General features: G+C 44.5%; 1 protein-coding gene across 8 annotated transcripts in view; it reads right to left on the minus strand.

Annotated features, from left to right (window-relative positions):
* The window catches only part of LOC112249149 (transcriptional enhancer factor TEF-1), a 59,898-nt gene that overhangs the window by 36,477 nt on the left and 7,084 nt on the right, over window positions 1–16,337 (minus strand). For 7 of the 8 annotated variants that reach the window (XM_024418839.2, XM_024418831.2, XM_042321023.1 and 4 more), the window contains one exon: window positions 1,759–2,011. In XM_024418839.2, coding sequence (XP_024274607.1) covers window positions 1,759–1,960 — 202 coding nt within the window. In that variant the 5' untranslated portion in view covers window positions 1,961–2,011. The remainder of the gene's footprint in view (window positions 1–1,758; window positions 2,012–16,337) is intronic. The other variant, XM_024418834.2, reaches the window with a different exon arrangement.

Below are 16,337 nucleotides of genomic sequence, written 5' to 3' on the forward strand. Positions count from 1 at the left end.
GTAAAGGAAAGAATGAATGGGACCATGTATCGTGAGATTTTGAGTAAAAACCTCCTTCCATCAGCAAGGGCATTGAAGATGAAACGTAGCTGGGTCTTTCAGCATGACACTGATCCCAATCACACCGCCCGGGCAACGAAGGAGTGGCTTCGTAAGAAGCATTTCAAGGTCCTGGAGTGGCCTAGCCAGTCTCCAGATCTCAACCCAATAGAAAATCTATGGAGGGAGTTGAAAGTCTGTGTTGCCCAGCAACAGCCCCAAAACATCACTGCTCTATATCTGCATGGAGGAATGGGGCCAAAATACCAGCAACAGTGTGTGAAAACCTTGTGAAGACTTACAGAAAACATTTGACCTCTGTCATTGCCAACAAAGGGTATATAACAAAGTATTGAGATAAACTTTTGTTATTGACCAAATACTTATTTTCCACCATAATTTGCAAATAAATTCTCTCATCTTTTTAAGTGGGAGAACTTGCACAATTGGTGGCTGACTATATACTTTTTTGCCCCACTGTATGCAAGCGGATACCCAGCACATCAAGCATGGTTGACCTCCGCTCAATCCCCCTGATCCCAGGCAGGTCAAGGTACATTCAATACCACCAGTAACACAACCACTGACGGAATAGCTGTAGACACCACTCTGCATGACACTTCCCTTTACACAGCACTGGAAACAAACAAAGCAGAAGACAATGGATTTTTATGAAAATGAATAACCTTGAATCGGTTATTATCATATTCTTTATGCATTAGCAGAGCCAGCAAAGGCCTATCAATTCTCCCAAGGTTTGCATTTGACACAAAACGTGCTGTTTTATGTTAAATGCTGTTTTGTGGAATTTGAAATGGTAGAAGTGCCTGAGCTATATAACTTGTCTGATGGTGGCCATTTGATCTCTTATCGGAGAGAAGAATGCGTCCAACCAAAAATGAGACTGGCGTGTCCAGTCTGCACTAGTGAGTCTTGTCCTTGGTGTTAATCATTTAAAACTTGCTAGGCAAACCTATTTGTTATGCTCAGAATGGCACTCCCATTCTGCTTGTGGGAGAGAGGAGGTGGTGCTGAGGTGGTGAGCTGGTTGGTCGTGTGGTCTGAAGCCTCTTTGTACCGGCAGCTGAGGGGGCTTCGCTGCAACTCCTAGACTTTACATTTGGTTTGGCCGGAGGGGTCACATGACAGCTGCAAACTAACACCCGAGGGGCTTTCTGCTTTCACTTGACACTGACAGGCTGTGAGAGTCCAACACTGCAGAAAGAAAATATTCCCTCTTTCCATGACATCACCCAGCCAGGAATGGGGGGTTGGTGGCAGCCACAGCTGGTGGCAGCCACAGCACCATCTGCCCCTGCCTAATAGTTAATGCTGCTTTACTTATAGACTCCTACTTCTCCAGAGAAGGGACATGAATGTATGGCTACCGCCAAGGAGCCCTTAACAGCCTGCAAGTCCCACAAATGAATTCCTGATTGACATTTTCACTCCCAGTTTATTGTTTCACTTGTACGGTCCCTTTATTAACACTGAATCTCTCTGAAAATCTTCCTCAGTCACTTTGGGCACTTTTTAAGCTCCCATACCAAGATTATTTGAGTGTGAAATGATGATATGCAATTGGTCTTAAAAGTGAAATGTTGTGACTACCATCTTAAAAAATCTACGTAAAAAAATACTATATATATAATTACAAAGGAGGGTATCGTCGCTCTTCCTCCCATGTACCAACCCACATCCCTGACCCCATGTACTCACCGTACATCTTTCCCTCGTCAGATAGAATGATCTTCCTGCGCCCACAGGGGGGATAGATGGCCAGCGCCTCCTGAAAGCTCTGCTCGATGTCGGGGCTCCACACCCCCTCGGCGTCATTGTCCAGGGGCTTGTCTGCTGAGTCGCTCATCCTCTCCATGTCCTCGGCAGGGCTCTCACTGCCGCTCCAGCTGCTGGGGTCCATGGTGGTGCTTGGGATCTCCAAGCCGAAGCCTGGAGCACAGTAGGGAGAGATCTGGAATTCCCAAATAAACAAACACAAACTATCCGTCACTCTCCACAGCACAGGCATCTGCCTCCAAGACGACAACACACTGAAAATGGCCACTGGTCAATAGTGTGGTGAGCCAAACAGGAGAGGATTCTTGGCCTGGCTATCTACCTATGATGTTAGGATTAGGATGACTGTGGTACAGTTTTACTAGATGCTATGGAAGGGACTGAAATGTTCCTTCATGCTAGTTTTTGTCCGAAATTTTAAATGGTACTATTGAAAATACTTCATGTTATCTCCCATTTAAAACAAATGATGTGATGGAGGTCAAGTGCAGCGACTTCATCACAAGATCCATTTTTAGCTTGTTGTAGTATAATCCCCTCCTTTACTTTCCAAAATAGATAAGCAGGCAAATAAAAAATACAAGACTGCAGACATAAAATATCTAATGAGAACATAACCCTAAAACACATCCAGCGCACCTGGCATCTCCTGCACAGGAGCAGTTGAAGCCTTTTAATACCAGCTGTCAGGACTGTCAAATAGACTCTTAAATCTGGATGAAATTCATGTAGGACAACTGTAGAATGTTTATGAGGCAAAAAGAAATAGAGAAGCCCACTCAAGAAAGGACACAACCATATCTGTACCACTTTAAATTTCAAATGGAAAAAAATATCCCCTGTCCTCTTTGTTCAAGGAAAGAGTCTGTTTTCCACATTGTGAATTCCCTTGACAGAAAATTCCACTGTGAGATTCCTCAATTTTCTTTGCATTTATGCTGTGTAAACAACCTGCTCTGAATTAGATCCCCATTAAAAACTCATTCAAACTGCTAGACTGTAAGCGAAGGAGGAGGAAATCACATTTAAATTCGAGGCAGAAAAGTACCTAAACTGAAAGGGTCCATCTCTCCTCAATCAAAACTATTGTCCACAAAGTAACTCATGAAAGCAATGTAGGTTCTTATGTATTGCTGTAGACAATCATGCTGAATTGAATTTTAACGGTGAAAATCACAACTGGGGAGTTCATTTGGTGGATGTTTTTGTAGCCCTTCACTCTAGCACCCCCCACCCACCTCCCTCCCTATCTTCCCCTCTCCCTCCCTATCCTCCTCTCCCCTTCCAGACGACCGCTTCCTCTCTAGGCAAGATCCTATTCAAGCTGCACAAGCTGTTGTGAAGTGGGACTAGCAGCATATGTTTCTTCTAGAATGTCGGTTCGTGAGGGGCGAGAGGGGGGGATGGGAGCAAGCTGTTTGGGAGAAGAAAAAAACCTCCCAGAGAGTGGAGGGAGCGTTTACTGAATTCTGTTTTTGTGAACTGACTGCTGACTCTGCAGAACTTACTCACAGACTGATGAGGGAGGGGAAAAAACGTCCATTTCGACCACTAAATGGCTTGGGCTTTTTCTCCAGCCTTGCTCCCTCCACCCAGACTGAATAATAAACTACACCGGTAATCACATGCAGCACGGTCATGATTGTAATACTTGACCTCAAGCAAGATTTTTTCTTTACTTCTTCAACAAGTCAAACCCAGTCAAGTCATAAGTGGTATTTTTGAGAGGACCTTTGAAAAACACTCCTTTGCATTTGTCATTGCCATTGCTGTAAGGGATTCTGAAAAATGAGTCTTCTCTGTGATACAGTATTTATTTTTCTTAAATGGCTGTGAACACTCTTTCCAGGGGTTCACCATTCAGAAAGAGAGAGAGAAAAAAAATATATAGAGAGAGAGAAGAGAGAGAGAGAAAAGAGAGAGCGAGAGAGAGAAATAGAGTGAGAGCTAACGTGAGTGTCTGGACACGTCTGGTTTCCATGCTAGCTCATGATTTCCCTCCAAAAGAGGGAAACAACACTGATATTTGGAGGGGTGTTTAGTGAGTTCATGGCCATGTTCATTCCACAATGGTCTGATGTTTCCCCGCTCTTCTACAGGTGGTTTCCCCTGACGCGCCACACCAGGAAATGAATACTGTTACACTGAAGCGTGCAATGAATTATTGAATCCACCACACCACCCTGTCCAAAAAAAAAGCTCTCAACCACAACTAGCATTTTACCGCTAGGGAAGGGCAGCAGAGAGCCTTGGCCTATCATATTGCTACATGAAAAGAATAGAGCAGGAAATATTTGAAAATGGGGTATAAAGATCGAGGGGGGTAGGGGTGGAGGGGTAATACATATCATTGAAATGGTATAATAGAACTTGGTAGGCTAATTCATTCATTTTAAGTGGTACTCTAAATTAATTTTGTTAATATAACCACTATAAATAAACCTTTCCTCTCTCCTCCATCCATTGCTGGGGATGGTGGCAAGCCGCATCTGCTGCAGGATTACTCTGAGGGGGGAAACAGCGGCACACACTCCATGCCATGTAATCACAAAGAGCTTCAAAGACTGAGGCAGCAAAGGGGCTCAAGAGTACCTCTCTTGGCCAGTAGAAGCATCCACGTCGTACAGCTGACAGATCTACAGTAAGTCAATGCTATTTAGAAATGCATTTACTTAGTGGCAGTTACATTGTGATATAATCAATGTCCGCATAATTCTATGACATACTGGTGTCATAGAATACGCATTTCTCTTGTTATTGGTACGTTTATTGCCACCATTCGCCAAAGTCAATTCAATGGAATAATACATTGTCAAGGGCGTCAAGAAGTTTATTTCTCACCAAGACACCACAGCCAGAAGCACTCTACCGTATGTCCCCTGAATGAATGACTTTAACCTAACACTGTCATTAGCACGCTGTAGTCTATTAACCTGAACAAGTGTTAGAGAACATCAGATAAATCTATTGAGTTACAACAGCTTAATCACTGGGCATGGCTGAAGTGACTCTGCAGTCATTTGGCTTAGTAATAAATCACCCTACATAATTGACCTCTGTCACTATTCCATAAGGAGCATCTCTCAGGAGAGCACCTCGACAACCAGATGAATTCTGGGTCCAAGCGGATGACCACCTCCTTGAGCATGCTGAGGAAATATGAGGTCAGGTTCACTCAATTAGCCAGAGTTTGATGGGTATGTCTTCAGCTTTCAATTACTGATAACCCTTTGTTTCATTGATCTCTCGACATTGACAAGTGAGTCGTTCTTGCCATTTTGAACAGAGTGAGATCATCAGTAGTGTAACGGTTTTCTAGTGGTGATGAAGGAGAGTCGGACCAAACTGCAGCGTGTCGATTGCGATCCATGTTTAATACAACAAAGAAACACGAACTTACAAAAAACAATAAACGAAACCGAAACAGCCTATCTGGTGCAAACTAACAGAGAGTACACATAGGACACTAAGGACAATCACCCACGACAAACTCAAAGAATATGGCTGCCTAAATATGGTTCCCAATCAGAGACAACGATAAGCACCTGCCTCTGATTGAGAACCACTCCAGACAGCCATAGACTTTGCTAGACAACCCACTAAGCTACAATCCCAATACCACCACCAAAACCCCAAGACAAACACACCACAATTACAAAAACCCCATGCCACACCCTGGCCTGACCAAATACATAAAGATAAACACAAAATACTTTGACCAGGGCGTGACAGAACCCCCTAAGGTGCGGACTCCCGAACGCACCTCAAAACAATAGGGAGGGTCCGGGTGGGCGTCTGTCCATGGTGGCGGCTCCGGCGCGGGGACGTGGACCCCACTCATTTAATGTCTTAGTCCCCTCTCCCTTCGTCCCTGGATAGTCCACCCTCGCCGCCGACCATGGCCTAGTAGTCCTCACCCAGAACCCCACTGGACTGAGGAGCAGATCGGGACTGAAGGACAGCTCCGGACTGAGGGCTCGGGAGTGAAGCTCGGGAGTGAGAGGAAGCTCGGGAGTGAGAGGAAGCTCGGGAAGCTCGGGAGTGAGAGGAAGCTCGGGAGTGAGAAGCTCGGGAGTGAGAGGAGCTCGGGAGTGAGAGGAAGCTCGGGAGTGAGAGGAAGCTCGGGAGTGAGAGGAAGCTCAGGCAGGTAGATAGATCTACCAGCTCCTGGCTGGCTGGTGGTTCCGGCAGATCCTGGCTGACTGGCACTTCTGGCGGATCCTGGCTGACTGGCGGATCCTGGCCGACTGGCGGATCCTGGCCGACTGGCGGATCTAACTGATCCTGGCAGACTGGCGGATCCTGGCAGATCCTGGCCGACTGGCAGTTCTGGCGGATCCTGGTCGACTGGCGGATCCTGGTCGACTGGCGGATCCTGGTCGACTGGCGGATCCCGGTTGACTGGCGGATCTGGCAGATCCCGGTTGACTGGCGGATCTGGCAGATCCCGGTTGACTGGCGGATCTGGCAGATCCCGGCTGACTGGTGGATCTGGCAGATCCCGGCTGACTGGCGGATCTGGAAGAGTCTGGCTGACTGGCAGATCTGGAAGAGTCTGGCTGACTGGCAGATCTGGAAGAGTCTGGCTGACTGGCAGATCTGGAAGAGTCTGGCTGACTGGCAGATCTGGCGGCGCTGGGCAGACTGACAGCTCCTTGCAGACTGACAGCTCCTTGCAGACTGACAGCTCCTTGCAGACTGACAGCTCTATGCAGACTGACAGCTCTATGCAGACTGACATCTCTGGCTGCTTCATGCAGACTGACAGCTCTGGCTGCTCCATGTAGGCTGACAGCTCTGGCGGCTCCGTGCAGACTGGCAGCTCCTTACAGACTGGCAGCTCCTGGCAGACTGGCAGCTTCGTGCAGACTGGCAGCTCCGTGCAGACTGGCAGCTCCGTGCAGACTGGCAGCTCCGTGCAGACTGGCAGCTCCGTGCAGACTGGCAGCTCCGTGCAGACTGGCAGCTCCGTGCACTGGCTGCTGGCCATGCAGACTGGCTCCATGCAGACTGGCCATGCAGACTGGCTGCTCCATGCATACTGGCTGCTCCATGCAGACTGACATCTCCTTACAGACTGGCAGCTCCTTGTAGACTGGCTGCGCTGAACAGGCGGGAGACTCCGGCCGCGCAGGAGAGGAGAAAGGCTCTGGCTGCGCTGAACAGGCGGGAGACTCCAGCAGCGCTGTAGAGGAGAAAGGCTCCGGCAGCGCTGAACAGGTGGGACGCACTGTAGGCCTGATGCGTAGTGCTGGCACTGGTATGCCGTGCATGCTATGCCAAGCCCACACCTTTCTTTCTACTCTGTCCAATACATCCTCCACACTCTCAGACTCAGCACTCTGCTTCGCCGACAGCTCCAATTCCATCCATGGCTCTGCCCAGGGTCCTTGTCCGTCAAGGATCTCCTCCCAAGTCCATTTATCCAAAGAGTGCAGCCTCTCCCAATGCTGCTGCTGCCTCTGTTGCTTCTCCTGCTGCTGCCTTTGCTCCTGCTGCTGCCTTTGCTGCTGCTGCTGTTGCTCCTGCTGCACCTGTCGCTTCTCCTGCTGCTGCTGTTGCTGCTGCCTCTGTTTACCACGCCGCTTGGTCCTTGGTTGGTGGGTGATTCTGTAAGGGTTTTCTAGTGGTGATGAAGGAGAGTCGGACCAAACTGCAGCGTGTCGATTGCGATCCATGTTTAATACAACAAAGAACCACAAACTTACAAAAAACAATAAACGAAACCGAAACAGCCTATCTGGTGCAAACTAACAGCGAGTACACATAGGACACTAAGGACAATCACCCACGACAAACTCAAAGAATATGGCTGCCTAAATATGGTTCCCAATCAGAGACAACAATAAGCACCTGCCTCTGATTGAGAACCACTCCAGACAGCCATAGACTTTGCTAGACGACCCACTAAGCTACAATCCCAATACCACCACCAAAACCCCAAGACAAACACACCACAATTACAAAAACCCCATGCCACACCCTGGCCTGACCAAATACATAAAGATAAACACAAAATACTTTGACCAGGGCGTGACAAGTAGAGCATAGCAGTAGACATTCTCTGCTGAAAGTTTGCACTTTTTTTTACGGGTAAAACATGTTTTTAAACACAAGACAAATATCATAGAACACCTTGAATATTCTTCTAATGAACATCCTCTAAACTATGGTCACTCAGCTGTCTTAATGGAGAAACAAACGCAGGGGCATGTTTGCAAACAGAAAATAAAACACTTCTCTTTCTTGATAGGAGAGAATGGAGGATTTGCTGACTCCCAAGACCTTGACTTTTCATCCCTAAAACACTTACATGACGAACATAAATCCTTGCTGTCCCCTATAGACTTGAGTAATGAAAGGCAAGGGAAAGAAATTCACCAATAGAACATGATGTAGATGAACTGAGCCAAATCCAAATGCAAACCATGCCAAGTGCATAGTAACCTAACAGACTTACTGTGTTGTTAAGAACTTCTTACAGCAATCAAACGAGTGTGTCTCTAATATTTAGTCTATGTCACACAGCCTTATGTATAAATACACTCATAGGAGAATGTGCCTGGGTGCTTTAGCCATAACAGGTATGCTATGCTGAGCTGGCTGTGTGTTTGGACCGGGAGAGAGACGCGTGTTGTGATTAGTGCAATATGTCTCCAGATGATGCTGAAGTGGTGATGTTTGTCCAGGCCCCAGTGGCAGATGGGAGACAGAGATTAGTCATGCAACAATATACTGTGGCTGGGCTGCTGTCGCTACACCTCGCTCTCAAAGCAGGGAAAGCATTTCAGACATACCCAGAACAAGGACACCATAGGCTACAGACAAATCCCATTCCCACCCAGGGAGAGGCGCTTTCTCACGATTGTACATCACTCAAAACAAAATAGCCCACCAACAAACATGATAATTTCATCTGGTGTGCACTAACGTATCACTATAAGCAGGTGTTTGCTGCACACTTTTCAATACAATTATGGAGCTAGACTGGTAGAGCAACATTGCATTAGCTGCCCTACAGCATGTCTACAAAGTAGAAAGATGCTTAATTAAAATGCATTTGGCTGTAATAATGGAACTGTATGGTAGATGGGAGCTTCTCAATCTGGCTCCATTCATATATTTCTGCGTAATAGTACAAAAATGGTGAAACAATATGAACACCTGCAACCTTCAGCAGGTAAAGAGCATTGTGGCTTTTGTGAGTCATTACAGTTAATTGAAAGTCTGGAAATATTTCTGTAAAACTCTAATCAAATTCCCAACTCAACTAAGCCCAACTGTTTCAGTCATCAAGACTAATGGACAAGAACACAGACATCAACAAAACCCCACACGAAAAGTATGTGATGACTATAATGCTACCACTTTAAATTAATTTGATTAATTTAATTCCCAAAAATCAAATCAATGATGAAACAACAGCGTGTACCCAAAGTGTGTACTTTTCTCCTCACACATATTCCTGTAACCCTCTTCACATACAATGGATGATTTCTTGCATCGTGTCTACTCTAACATAAAATTGGAAATGAGGATTTCCCTCCTCTAAGAGCCTAACACTGTGGATGGCAAATTCTATGCTTTTAAATCTCAGCGGCACGGTCATAAGCCAGGCCCATGTTTATATAATTTTGTACCGATGTGCCTATAATATCATAGTGGAGTTCAATAGCTTTCCTCACTCACCAAAAGGTTGTGTTCATTGTATCTGTGTGTGTGTTCACAGGCTCTCCTGAGGCTGTACCCCTCTCTGAAAAGTCTCCCCAATCATTGCAGCCAGGATGTGCCCCTACACGCCTCTTTCACAACTCACAGACATCTACACACACACACACACACACACACACACACACACACACACACACGCACACACACCAACAGTTCAAGGATTGGGGATTTGGATCTGTAAAACAAAACGATGGAAGCTTAACAGGATACACCACGTGGCTGTTGTTTGATGGCAGGATTTCTGGTATCTGTTCTGGTTGGATGATAAGGCACTGATGTGTCTCATCCATTATTACACAAGAGAGATAAAGAGGGAGAGAGAGAGAGACAGGGAGAGAAAGAGAGTGAGTGAGAGAGAGGAGGGAGAGAGAGAGAGGAGGGAGAGAGAGAATGATAGAAAACTTAAAGTTAGAAAGCAAGAGAGTGATAGAGCGAATCAGGGCAAAAATCTATTTATCAACATGCATAAACAAAGAAAATTACAACTTATACCTCAGAGAGTTCAGTGATACGGTTGAATGGCGGGAACCTGGTTACTGAAATTTTCCAGAATTTACCGCCGAAAAACCACTCCCTTTTCCCGGGATAATAAATTATTTATATGAACAGCACGGTTGTAACGAGTGCGCTGAGAGTCAGGAAGCAAGTTCAGGGAGTGAGTGATTTAATCGATTTAATCAATAAATAATCATAATACAAAACAAGAAACACGAACAACGCACAGACATGAAACAGAAACAGAAACAATGACGCCTGGGGAAGGAACCAAAGGGAGTGACATATATATATAGGGAAGATAATCAGGGAGGTGATGGAGTCCAGGTGAGTCTGAAGACGCGCAGGTGCGAGTAACGATGGTGACATGTGTGACCCATAACTAGCAGCGTGGTGACCTAGAGGCCGGAGAGGGAGCACACGTGACAATGGTGTGCAAGTGCAACTGTTAAATTAAATGTGATCCCTAAATCTGGCTTCTCTACGGCCTCTGCATGATGAGTCAACGCTGAGGGTGGGGACAGACAGTCCATCTCAGTATAGAGCGCAGTTCACAATGCATGTAGACTTACCATCTCATCATGGTAACTTTTTTTCTTGTGACAGGTAGGCCTACATTTGCTGCAGAATAGTCTATGCTACAGTAATATAAAGACCGAATTGGCATCTAATTTACCCATCTCCATCTGGCTTGTTTTTTAATTGTAAAGATTATATATTTTTTAATTACAGCTGCAGAGTTTTAAAAAAGCCTATCACTCGAATATCATTGCTTTAAATCAGTGCACACGCAAGCACTCTCTCGCATTCTGTCTCTCACCATCTATTCCATTTTAGAATAAGGCTGTAACGTAACAAAATATGGAAAATGTCAAGGAGTCTGAATACTTTCCAAAGACACTGTATGTATTGGATAACGGGGCATTTGGGCTTTTTTACTGTATGTCTCATCAGGCTCAGGTAGCATCAGGTTGGAATTTCCAAGCTGATCAAAGCTCCAATCAAATCCAGACATGCTTTATAATGCTTTCGAATGACACTTCCGGTTTTGGCAGGAAATACCGGGTTTTGTAAACATTTGTAAAATACAGGGGGGAAGAATTCAACCCTATTCTGTAATAAAACATGACACAAACTATATCATGATTGATATGTTAAGTCCCTAGAGAAGTGAACTGTCTAATCTGGGTGCTTGCCAAATACTCGCTTACTTAAAGGCAATAGCGCTATCCAAAGATGCAAAGACTCGGCTCACTGCACTAGTAATATAGGATGGACAATTCAAAAGATGTTGACAATCATAGAATTTCACTTTGGGCCAATTTTACGTGTCACGCTCTCTCAAGGTCATTGGAAAAGATGGAGGAAAGAGATTTCGCTAACAAAGGAAACCACTACGGAACAAAGTTTGAGATTGTCAAATGTACAATATTCAGGGGGGAGACATTCTTCCCATAATTGAATGTTTTCTGTGTCCTGCTTTTCCTTAGCAATGACAATACAACTACAACAAGATTACTTTTGGACAGATAATAAGCATCTACACTGAGTATACAAAACATTAGGAACACCTTCCTAATATTGAGTTGTCAGGGCGTGGACTCCACAACGTGTCAAAAGCGTTCCATAGAGATGCCGGCCCATGTTGACTCCAATGCTTCCCACAGTTGTGTCAAGTTGGTTGGATGTCCTTCTGGTGGTGGACCATTCTTGATACACACGGGAAACTGTTGAGCGTGAAAAACCCAGCAGCACTGCAGTTCTTGACACAAACCGGTGTGCCTGGTACCTACTACCATTCCCTATTCAAGGGAACTTAAATATTTTGTCTTGCCCCTTCACCCTCTGAATGGCACACACACACATTCCATGTCTCAAATGTCTCAAGGCTTAAAAGTCATTATTTAACATGTCTCCTTCCCTTCATCTACCCTGAAGTGGATTTAACAAGTGACATCAATAAGGGATCATAGCTTTCACCTGATCAGTTTATGTCATGGAAAAAGCAGGTGTTCCTAATATTCCTATACAATATTTTATATTCTGATTCCATTGTCTTTGTAACCCTAGTAAACTCCATGGCTTGGTTTGACATTTTAATTTACGGTACAACTATGTTGAGTACATTCCAACCCATATGTTTTACAACAAGCTTCTTGTGAATAAGGTTATTGCCAAGGATTATGAATAAGGTTATTGGATCAATTCAAAAGAATTTCTACAAACTACAATTATAAAATGTCTACTCAATTAAGCTAACCTAAAAATAACCCCTTAATAACCCCATAATCTCCACCGACCTTTCACATTTATATGGCACACATCTGTGTGAGAGTGTGCATATTTTGTTGTGTCTGCTCACTCTCTGCTGAGTGGGTCTGGGTTCTTGTATTCCTGCAGAAGACTCTGTGGCAGTGAGAATCATTATCACCTCATCACACAGGCTGTCATGGAACAGACCCATCTCCTTGTGTATTCCTGTTACTGGTGTTCATAGACTCCACATATCCCTAGGACATCATGTTACACCTTGTTTATCACAAAACCTCCAGTAGAAACCAGGCCCACAAGGAAGAACAGCCATTACTGATGCTGTTAGAAGGTACTTTTTTAACTCTGCATTGTTGGGAATGGGCTCGAAAGTAAGTGTTTCAATGTAAAGTCTGCTATGCCTGTTGTATTCGGCGCATGTGACCATTCAAATTGGATTTGAAGGTAATAATGCTGTCGACAGTCAAATGTCATAAATAGAGAACTAAAGATGTTAGGAATTAGTAAATACAACATTTTGGGGGAAAAATACTCCTGAAACATGGATTGAGAGAGTGCATCACAGAATTCATGCTCAAAACTATGTGCGCCCAGATTCCATCTCCATCCCTGTCCCCAGATGCCAGGTCTTCAACACCATGTGGCATCAATCAGATAGTCCTGAGATGTGAGAGGTACATGGGGACTGTGAGGTTTCCTATTGAGCTGGTCTCCTAGTGTCTGAGAATCTGAACACTAATTATCCCGGCCAAAGAGAGAGGTAGGAATGTCACCTGTAGAAACACTTGGGGCCCTAACAGATAATTGCATACTCCTATCACACCAAGGTCGGAACCATGGAAATGGTCTTATTAGCAAGATAAGGACAAAAGTGGGCAACAAGTGAATGCATTGGCAAGGGTTGGGCCATAGTTGTGACATGGCATTATGGGAGATGACACTTATCGGCAGATTACATAAACCACTCTCGTTCACGCTAAAATGGAATCCAGCTCCTTAAATTAAAAGAACCCATTTCACCGATCATACAGACCTGGGTAATGAAATAGCAGATGAGAGGTCTCAAATGTAATTTTCCATGTGGAGTCCTTTTGTGCTGTTATCTCAGAGGGTGCAATAATGATCCTGTGAATGGCTTTTGCGCACCCCATAATGACCCATAGTAGTTAAGCCTGCACTGTGGAGAACTATAATTACCATGTGATTACAAAACTCAATGTTCGCTGTGAGTTTTAAAGGCGTACCATGGGCTTCGGTTAATTATTTCAGTAATGTTGAATGTATGCCAAAGCCCTCATGTTTGGAACAAAAAGTATCCAATTATGCATATTACCATGATGGGACATTACTGAGATTCCATTTACAGTTTGCTTCATCAAAACATGTTCATTATAACTGGAATGGCATGTATCAAGAATGACGAGCAGAAACCCTTTCTGTACGGTATGGACCTTGAGATATAAAGTTATAGAACATTCATGAAATGATACAATTCAAACATTCATAAAGCTTTATATTTCTTTTCATTTCTTAGATGCACACCTAGCAACATCGAAATATGACGTTTCTTCTGTTAGACATCTATTCTTTCTGAAACAGGCTTATTAAAAGCTTTACCCCATCTATGACTATGGACGCAAGTTTTGACTGACGAACCCAGTGCACCAGAATTGTGCAAAAATGTCCAATTGACACAATTTCTGTTCTGCTGTAGCCTCTTTAAGGAGGAGAAAATGACAAGGTGTGCAGGGGAACACAAGAATGTCCAGCCGTACACAGGGACAAACCGATTGATCTACGTAGTATTGGATTTTCCTCCAGGTTTCATGAATAAATCTGCTGGGTATGGAGTGCTGATAAATGAATGAACACGGTTTTCAATACCAATCTCCCAATGCAGGGAGCAAAAGGTTCAGTAGAGTAGCTCGCTAATGCTCCCTCTGTTATTGGCAATGGCCAAGCGTTTATTTCATGCCTCTTTAAACCAGCAGGCTTGGGTGTAGTGAATCTGTCTGATAATATCCCACTCAAATGTGAGGCCTAGAGCCCGCCGCCCAGCGCCCGACCAACGGGGCCGCCCGCTCGGGGATCAATCTCTACTCAGTAGAGAATGGGATTGATTTACAGGCACCGTCAAAGAAGCTCTCCCAGTCTCCACCTGCCTCACGACGTATCAGAATCAAGTAGCACCTTCTAGACCTGGTCACATCAGATACAGTGGGAGTACAGGGGACCAATTTCCATCAGTCTTTTACTGTAGATGACTATTCAGAAAATTAGCAAATGATCTGCAAAAAATGTGCCCATGATACATTCTTCACGTCAGAAATGATGAACTACAAATCCATGACATAAAAACATGCCATCCAACCGCAACAATGTTGGAAATCAATCCATCCGACGCAATAAACTTCTGTTTGTCAAAAATATGCAGGGCATTCCAACGTCTGCTCATGGTCGCGTCACACTAGTGAGGAGAGAAGGGGGAGCACATAAAGCGCAGGAAATGAAAGCTGTAAATAAACGTCCGGCAGATAAAGGATCCCCTGACAGTTATGAGAGCAGAGCAGTCTGGGGGCTTCAGGCTGTGCGCGGGCTCAGTCAGGACACTGTGGATTGGCATGAAAAAAAACAAATCAGTGATGAGCATGAAGACCACCATCTGCATCCAGCTCCTCCACACCACACTCACCATCACAGAGCCCTCCATCTCAGGAAGGACGTCTGTTTGGGCCTCCATCTGCCATAAACCAGCCCAAGGTGCTACCGGTAGAAAGGTAAAATGGAATTTTCTAGAAACTATTGTTTGCTGTTCATTGTGTGGCGGATGTTGTCCAGTTTATTGGTACTTAAAGGAAGGCTTGGCCAGATGAGACACATCATCCCCCATGAAGCTCCAAGGTAATTTGATGGAGAAAATTCCTTGTTGACCTGGCTTGGTTAAGTACATATTGAGTCACTGTACGAAACAAATAGCATATAAATCTGCCAGTGTCAAACAAAAGCTCAAACCTCACTCAAGGTTTTCTCAAACTCTGATTTACTCAACTGAATTTTTCACCCAACTTCAGCACAAAGCTTTAATTCATTTCATTGAGCTATTTCAATTAAGCAAGCAGTGTACACAAACAAAAAACCATTGAACAGTTATTGAAAGAAACTAAGTTTTACATTGACAATGATAATTTCCCTATTTGAAGCCCAAAATGTAAGGAGGGGAACTCTATTGAAGTGCTTACCTTGTAATATAATTTATTTGTCAGGGCAAAACGATACCAAAACACACAACTTTGTCAGAACATTTTGAGACAACATTTTTAATAAATGCAAGGAATGTCTCAACATGCTGTTGTCCATAGCCACATCCAGCATCAACGCAAAAATGGACCAAAGCAATATGTACTGTATGGTCCTCAGACGGAGCAATTAAACTGTTTATGAGGTGTAATCATATTAGGCCAATGTTTCCCAGCCAAACATGCTTACAGTAGTATTTACATACACAGATCTAAGCCGTAAAGAAACCTACGAATGCTGTGCTTCGGGCTAGAGTTCAAACTCATTCACTGGGCACAGAGTGCATACTAATGTTGGTAGCTCACCCAAAGTCTATCTGTGCCTCGGCTGAATCCAGGGCAGCTTCAGGGCAGAGCGAGCCTGCCTGATCTCTGTCGACCATGATAACAATACAGCAGCCATTAATGAAAGGCCTTGTAGGGATTTATTACAAGAGAGGACTGGGGAATACGGTGCCAGAGAGCCTGGACAGCCCACATTTGAATACAGACCACAAATTATAAACAGTTTCAGTAAATGAAGTGACTGAGGGCCTTTGTTCTACGGGCGTGCATCTTCCTATTGCTAGTGGGCACTAAACCACTAGCATAGCCTGCACTGGGAAAGGAAGTTGTTGAAGCCTGGATTTCCTGCTTTCAGCTGTGGCCAACAACTTGAAGGTTTATAGTGGTTTCAGGAACTGACTCATCTAATGATTCATGGATTAG

This window comes from Oncorhynchus tshawytscha, linkage group LG04 (assembly GCF_018296145.1).
Source record: "Oncorhynchus tshawytscha isolate Ot180627B linkage group LG04, Otsh_v2.0, whole genome shotgun sequence".
Taxonomy (NCBI): domain Eukaryota; kingdom Metazoa; phylum Chordata; class Actinopteri; order Salmoniformes; family Salmonidae; genus Oncorhynchus; species Oncorhynchus tshawytscha.